At 38.7% G+C, this 7,662-nt stretch overlaps 1 protein-coding gene across 3 annotated transcripts in view; it reads right to left on the bottom strand.

Annotated features, from left to right (window-relative positions):
• The window catches only part of LOC121642005 (SREBF chaperone), a 28,630-nt gene that overhangs the window by 3,827 nt on the left and 17,141 nt on the right, over nt 1-7,662 (bottom strand). For all 3 annotated transcript variants that reach the window (XM_041988452.1, XM_041988451.1, XM_041988450.1), the window contains exons 14-22: nt 6,856-7,005; nt 3,816-4,017; nt 3,267-3,382; nt 2,230-2,776; nt 1,920-2,005; nt 1,457-1,539; nt 1,137-1,303; nt 906-986; nt 352-558 (exon numbers count right to left, since the gene is read on the bottom strand). In XM_041988452.1, the coding sequence (XP_041844386.1) occupies nt 352-558; nt 906-986; nt 1,137-1,303; nt 1,457-1,539; nt 1,920-2,005; nt 2,230-2,776; nt 3,267-3,382; nt 3,816-4,017; nt 6,856-7,005 (1,639 nt within the window). The remainder of the gene's footprint in view (nt 1-351; nt 559-905; nt 987-1,136; nt 1,304-1,456; nt 1,540-1,919; nt 2,006-2,229; nt 2,777-3,266; nt 3,383-3,815; nt 4,018-6,855; nt 7,006-7,662) is intronic.

The raw sequence follows: 7,662 nt of genomic DNA, 5'->3' as shown, positions 1-7,662 counted from the left end.
GTTCTGCAAGGACTGTCAGTTTGGCACATCTCATAAGGATTTTTTGTCAAATAACCCAAAAAGTATACAGTATATTCATACTTGTTCTCTTCATTTATATGAAAACTTTTCAGGTATCTATGTAGTTATATATATATATGTATATATGTATATATATATATATATATATGTATATATATATATATATATATATATATATATATATATATATATATATACATATACACACACATATATATATATATACATATACACACACATATATATACATATATATATATGTGTGTGTGTGTGTGTGTCTGTATGTATGTATGTATATACATTCTCTTGTAATCCTCTTCTAGTTAGTACCTGTTGTATTGAGTAGAGTTTGATCCCAGTGCTGCGGTCCCAGATACAGATGAGGTCATCCAGTCCTGAGCTGATGACACAAGAGGTAGTGCAGACCAGCGAGGTGACGTCGCCACGGTGACCGTAGACATGGCTGACACGGCTTCCTGTCAGGACGTCCCACAGGCAGATGGCGCCGTCCTGCCCACCGCTTGCCAGAACCATCGTCTGAGGTGGACAGACACAAACACACAAAAGTATGGGTTAGTTTTAGAGTAAAGCTGCTTTTGATTGAAATCATTACAGATGTGCATCTCATTTATCCCATCAAAATATATCAATACTGAAATTTTAAAAGTTATGGTTTTCTAAAGGTCTTTTTAAAATTAATTTCAACCAATACCATATAACCAACAAATCATAAAAACAGACACTGGGTGATGTAAGATTTGTCCCTTTATACTACTGTTTCATCAGATAACATTACTAATATCCAGGCTTAGGACATTCACTACTTAAAAAAAATTATCTTATATTTGAAATAAAATAGTATGAGAGAAAGCAAAAAAACTGACCTGGTCAATGTAAATGGCTGTAATCCCTCCAGAGTGACCCTGCAGGGTAAAGAGGCAGCACGAGTCCTCCAGACGATAAATCTAACCAACACACATAGTTAGGACTCATAAAAACATGGATAGGATTGTTCTTATTGTTTGTCTAACATAAATGTGTTAATATCTCTCTTGTTGCATTTTAATGAGAAATGAGATAATCTAAATGACTTGTACAGTGAGTAAGTGTGTTACCCGGACTGTGTGGTCCTGGCTGCCGGTAACAACCCTGCCAGCAGCTGCCCGCAGCACTGTGATCGGTTTCTGGTGAGCGCACTGCACAGAGCGCGTGAGCTGACAGCTGATCACATCCTCACTGCTGTAGCAGGGAGACGGAGGCATGCTGCCTCGCCCTGGGGTGCCTGCAGGGGATGAGGATGCACATGTTCGCTATAAATTATGTGGAATTTTCATGATTATTTTCCCCATTGTCTCCAGAAACTGCTAAGGTACTGTTAAATATCTAAACTAAAGTGGTTTTTGGAGTCTGTAATGAAACACAGTCTGAATCTTACCTCTGTACTGCAGCAGACCCAAAGGTTTTTTGATCTCAACAGTGAAGAAATCTAAAGACCCATTGAGCCGAGCTGCCACGATTCTGAGGAGAAAGAGAGTAAAACATCTTACCTTACACTCCACATGACAACACTGTTAGCCAGAAAGTAAGAATAAGACTGTGAAATGAGTCCCTAAGTGTAGCGATTTATGCACTCATGCTGTCTGCATGTGATGCATGAGAAAAATATACTGGTAGAAAATTGCTTCTGGTAGGCATGAATATAAGTACCATCCTTTACTAAGAAGATAAGTAACTAAGAATGAGAATGTTTTTAGTACAAGTTCATATGTGAAGCACTGAGAATGCTCCCAAAATAACATAAATAAAACCTACAGCAAATGACAAATGGATGTAGCCCTAAAAATTAAAAATCTGTGGAGTCCTGGATGAAGCATCGTGTTTTTATGCAGGTATTTAACCTGTTGTTGAGGAAAGCCAGAGCTGTGATCCCAGAAACTCCATCTTCATTACTGCACCGCAGTGACCCTTCTACTGCATCCCACAACTGCAAACAGATCAATCAGTTTACATGAATTAGATGTGTCAGATATTCATGATGGATGTAGGCTTTCACTTTTTGTCCCTCATCCTTTTTTAAGTGTCTCTAAACAACATGAAGCATAGTTTGAATTAGATATTTTAAACTGTGATAAGAGTAAGAGTTCAGATACCATTTATACATTAATTTTCCAAATTACCAAACATGTATTGGGGCTTCTTTTTACTCACCTCCAGTTTGCCGCTACTCCTCCCAGCAGCTATCAGATTTCCTCTCAGCTCCATGGCCCAGACAGAGCTTTCCCAGTCGGCTGCAGCTGAAGTTCCAGTTCCAGGGCCTCTCTCTTGATTCGACGGGCCAGCTGAATCTCCTAAACTCGGTTTTCTCTGCAGCTGAGCACCTGAAGGTGGCGAGGAGGAGGCTGACGGAGGAGAGGGGTAGGTAGGTGGTGATGGGGGCTCATGCTCCATATAAGCTCGCTCCACCAAACCTCCAAAGTCAAAACCCTCTTTGGGTGGAGTGGAGAGGTGGGAGGGCGGCTGGGAGGTGAAGTTCGTGTCAATGAGTGGGGTCAAATCTGGCTGGTCGATGAAAAGAGCGGGCCGGGCAGGTGTGGTGCGACGTCGCAAGAGATGACATTCGTCCTCTGACAGGCTGTCGCCGCTGATGTACGAGTCTCGACCTTCACGGCCTAAACAATCTGAATCTGCAGCTCCACTTATGCTGTCCAAGCCATCTCTCTGATCCCAGCAGCCACTGCTGCTGCTCCGTCTCAACCTGAGGGGGAGACAGCATGTGGTTAAAGACGAGGAACAGAAATTTTTGGTTTGGGGTGGGGCTTTCTTATTTTGTTGCAGACAGTCAATTTCATGTATCATCAGATATTAAAAAATTGGATGGCTGAGTTAAAATATTCATGTGGTACAATTGAACAGATTTTATGAGCTGTATCTGGGATAAATCATGAGAGAATGGAGACAGAAAAGAGGAAATAATATACTGAGTACAGGATCAATCAGAAGTGTTCATATAGCTATCCCAGTCATAAAAGTACCACCCTCTAAACTGGGTGGTTCTGGCGTAGAAAGTATCACTATTGTACTTTTTACAGCCCCTTGTTCCTGCAGTGAAAATGCAGCTTTTGATGAGGCCATGAAAATAGGAGTAATTACAGATGGAGGTCCTGAACAACTTCACTGGGCAATGTGGCTGTCCAAGTAATCAAGATTAGTAAAAAGCAAATAGTCAGATATTCCGACTGTCTTACCCCTCCTTTGGAATGACGGTGAGGCAGTCCCCAGTTTGGGCGTCCCAAACGCGTATTTGTCCAGCCAGACAACAGCTAGCCAGCAGCATCCCGTCACTGGCCAAACACTCGATGTCCTGCAGAACAGAAAAGCACATCATGACTGCAAATAAAAACAAGGTGATTTTTTTTTTTTTTTGTTGTTACTGCCTCTGTCCTTGACATTTAACATAAAAAAATCATAGCACTCTTGCTGCTTTTCCATTATATCACTGTATGGTAACAACGCGGTATACTTTCTTTGGTTTACCATTGTAAAGCACATGTAAAGCACAAAAAGAAAAAAAGCTACTCTGTTCTCCTCTGAACTCCTCCAAGTCACTTTGTATAAAAGCTTCTGTTGAATCAATGTAATGTATTAAACACACAGTGAATTTTCAGGTCTTATCTTTGTGCTGATAAACAGCTGATCCCACCCACAGTGAGGCGGTACCGTCTGCAGAGGAAAACACAACAGGGGAACACGTACTGAGTCAGTAATGAAAAAGTGCCATTTGAGTCTTTCCTCACCATACTGTGGCCCCTCAGCAGCAGTGGTGAAATTTCACTGATGGGTGGTGAATAACCGTAATCATCGCAGGGCAGGTCACCTCGCCGCCGCCGCCCGTGAGCGACGCCATTCTGGCCATAGTTACGAGGGCACAGAACCCGGTAGAGACAGAAAAGCAGGAGAACCAGCAGAACACCAGCGGCCAGGCCCAGAGCTGCCACCCTGGATGTGAATAGTGAGGATGGAGGTGTCAAATAAAGAACTTTTTCAACTAAAATTAAACTGAGCTTCGGGCATCATCAACAATTAGATTCACTCTTTTTTTTTTTTCTTTTAATTTTATTGTTCATATTTGACCCTTTTTGAGTTAAAATTATTTCAACATACAGATTCTTCTGTAGTCATGTTAGCTGTTTCTTAGCTTCTAATTTAATTTATATTTGACTAACTGAATGCAGATGGACATCTTTGAAAAACAAATGGTCAGTCACTGATAATAACAGCTCTGTGGTTAAATCAAAAATATTCTGGAGCTGGTCAGTCTGCGCTGATCTGGCCAAGCAAAGTCCGCTTGCTCCACCAACAGCTGAGGAATGTGGAGTTACTATGATGGAGAAATCTGCCAGTGAGGTGTGACTTTCTTTTCCTAAAAACAGTTTTTGTTATACTAAAACTCACCTTGTGACAACAATATAAAATCCTGAAGCTATAGATGTTAGAATCCAAGAAAACAAATATCCAATTTTATTTTCCATTCCTTTCAGCAATACAACCTTTATTGGATATCAGAAAATCAAAAAGCAATGCAAGACAGAGACTGGGGATAACCGGCAATAAAGGACTCAAGCCTGCAGGCAACATGAAAGCCCCAGAAAGAAGATTTGTGTGAGTTTAATTGACAGTTATAGCATATAAGTATGGGTCCATTTTGGAATGAGCCAGATGACTTCATCTTTGTTCTTTTAAATAATTGAATAAAAAAAATTAACCTAGTTTTTTTTTTTCCTTCTTTTATTAACTTTTACAGAATGCTATACATTATTCTGTAAAGGGAAGCCACAGGCTCAGACATGGGGATGTGATTGATTTATACTCATAAATAAACTGTGTTCAGGCCAGTTTACTCTAAAGAGAATCAAATCTGATCTCAAAAAAAAAAAAAAAAAAAAAAGTTACTGCTTTATGTGAAGAGAGGCGTCATGTCAGTTGTGATAAGAACAATCATAAAAATCCATTTACTGTGTTTGATGTGAAGAGTTTTCCTTGTGATTAATTTTTCCAGCTTGCTATCATGCCAGGATCTGCTCCCCTCTCTGCGGTGAACCCAGTTCTAACATCTTTATAACGCTGGCCTTCATCTGACTCAGGGTCACCTGAACTCAGCTGTCTATTTCCAACTGTGAGGGTCACGACCTTGACCCAATTACAGTTAACAGCCTTCGTGTACTAGTGAAAGGAATAGCTTCCACTTCAGTGGACAACTCGCTGTCTTATATAACACAGGACAAAGAAAACTTCAGCCAAGACACAGCGCCTGTTGGTGAGGCGGTATTTGAGGGGAGTATAAGCTGATAAAGCAGGGCAGAACACTGAACCAGAATCATTTATAAGAAATGTAAAGTTTCTTTCTAAAACCAAGATTTTCATCATGTGGTTCACAGGAACCCAAATGAACCTCTGATTAACAGCTTTTCATGCTGTGTATTATTTGGTCTTCTTACAGAGGGAACTCTTTGGTTGTTCTGAAGTAACTTGAGGACAATAAATAGGATTCATTTTAATTTATAGTGAAATAATATAACAGGAAAAAGAAAATTTCATCAAAATCTACTAGAAAATATTTAAGTTAGAGATGTAGTTTAGTGTTAAGTTTTCAGATGCACAACCACAGAGCTGACTTCTCTCAACACAGTTTAAGATTACCAAAAACCTCTCAGGAGGATTAGCTACATGTACCACACCTAAATGTCATCAGCAGCTTCTGTAAGCAACCTGTTAGCCAGGCTTGTCCAGTTAGGGAGAGTAGATAGCTGCTGATGGCAGAGTTAACAAATGATCTTCTTTTTTCCCTTTGTTCTGTTTTTCTAGAAGAAGCCTGAGAAACAACAAAAGGTAAGATAACAATCATTCCTGAAACACTGTTCACTGAACTACATGTCAAGGCAAGGATGTATAAACCTCTGCTACTTCTTTTCTTTAAAAGAAAAAACAAAAAAAAAGTGCTGCTGATAACTCGAATCATTAAATTTTATCAGTTAGAAAGATTTATAATAAGAAATTAGGAAATCCAACACTAGCCATTAATTTGCCTGAATTTGGCCTTAAATCTGTGTTACATTCAGACATGTGGCCTTGACCCCATGACTGCCTTGGACTCTGCTCTAGGACAGAGTTGTTGAATAGCTCTAAACCCTGCTTACACTCTTCTGCATGTGAATGTTTGTTTGATTCCTTTCTTTTTTTTTTTTTTTTTTTACAAAACTAAATTGATTTATGGCCTCTTGCAAGAGAACAAATAAGGAACATCACCTTTTAGAAAAGGCTGAGATGTGCTTTTTAAATTATATTATGATTCATGATTTTAATCATTATAAACTTTACAAACATAAAATTCTTTACACAAATTATAACTATAATGACACATTATTACTTTGATAACATTATCTATTACTATACTATAACTATATACTAGTTATATATTATAACTATTACATTAACAGTTTTTGGCTTTAAAAAAAACAAAACATAAAAACTACAAATTCAGCTGGTCAGAGATCAGGTTTCTCAGTAAATACCCTCTAGTCCAAAATAATTTGGCAGCTTGGTCAGATAGGCATTGGACAGAATTACTTGGCAAATAAAGTTTATCTGAAGAGTTTTAGGATGCTTGTTCTTTTTACAGTGAAACATTCTGTCTGTCTTTACAAGTCATGTCATGTGTTAATACACAATTAGTCTTTGAATATGTTAAAGAAAGTCAGGTTACATCAGAAAGACTGAAAGGCTGTTTACGTCTCTGAGTGGAAAGATGTTTGTGTTTGTGTGTTTTTGAGAACTAACTTGTAGAGGGTGAGGTCCGTTTGTAAATCCGCAGAAACCTTCGGTATAGGTGGAGGAGGGTGCCTCGTGTCCTGAGGGTGACGTGTCTCAATGGCCTCCTGAGGGCTCACATGAACTGTGACTGGAATGACAGGTAAGATGCTGATGTACCTGAAAATACACAGAGGGTATGAAATAAGATGGGATCTGGCTTACAGTGGGAGAAAATCCATTTATTCATTCTACAAAAACAAACAGCTAGAGGGAAAATTTGTCCATATTTAAAGTCAGAAAGCTGCTGTTACACAACTCATTAATGGAAAAAAGCTTTTCCCTGCTACACCTACCAGAATTTCACGGGAATGTCCTTTTATTTGACAAGAACACAGTAAAAAATGTGTTTAGTCTTCCATCTTTAATTTGGAGATGACAAAGTCGAACTCACGGAAACCATTATACAGATATTTCAATTACTGCAAGTCACTATTATTCTCTTCCCAAGAACAAATCTACTCATTATCTTGTGTTTGGAAGCCATTGGGGAAAACTATTTCAAAAGCAGACCAACCAAGATATTGTGTTGTTTTATTGAGTTGCAAAGTTGTAATTTCAACTCTCATCAATGTTTTAAAATTTCCAATAATAATACATCTGATGGAAATGTGTATAAACATTGTATGAGACAATCAGAATATTTTCCTTTTGATAGAATGGTGCAAAAACCTGATAAACCTTACACCTTGGGGTAAATATAATAATTTTCAGTCTTCCCTTTCATTCCTAGCTAAAGTTAAAATTGAATTTTAAGAACAAACAAATCTCCTGCAC

Source organism: Melanotaenia boesemani, chromosome 6 (assembly GCF_017639745.1).
Source record: "Melanotaenia boesemani isolate fMelBoe1 chromosome 6, fMelBoe1.pri, whole genome shotgun sequence".
In the NCBI taxonomy this organism is placed as follows: domain Eukaryota; kingdom Metazoa; phylum Chordata; class Actinopteri; order Atheriniformes; family Melanotaeniidae; genus Melanotaenia; species Melanotaenia boesemani.
Note: the sequence above shows the minus strand (reverse complement) of the source record. Positions and strands in the feature narration are given on the sequence as shown.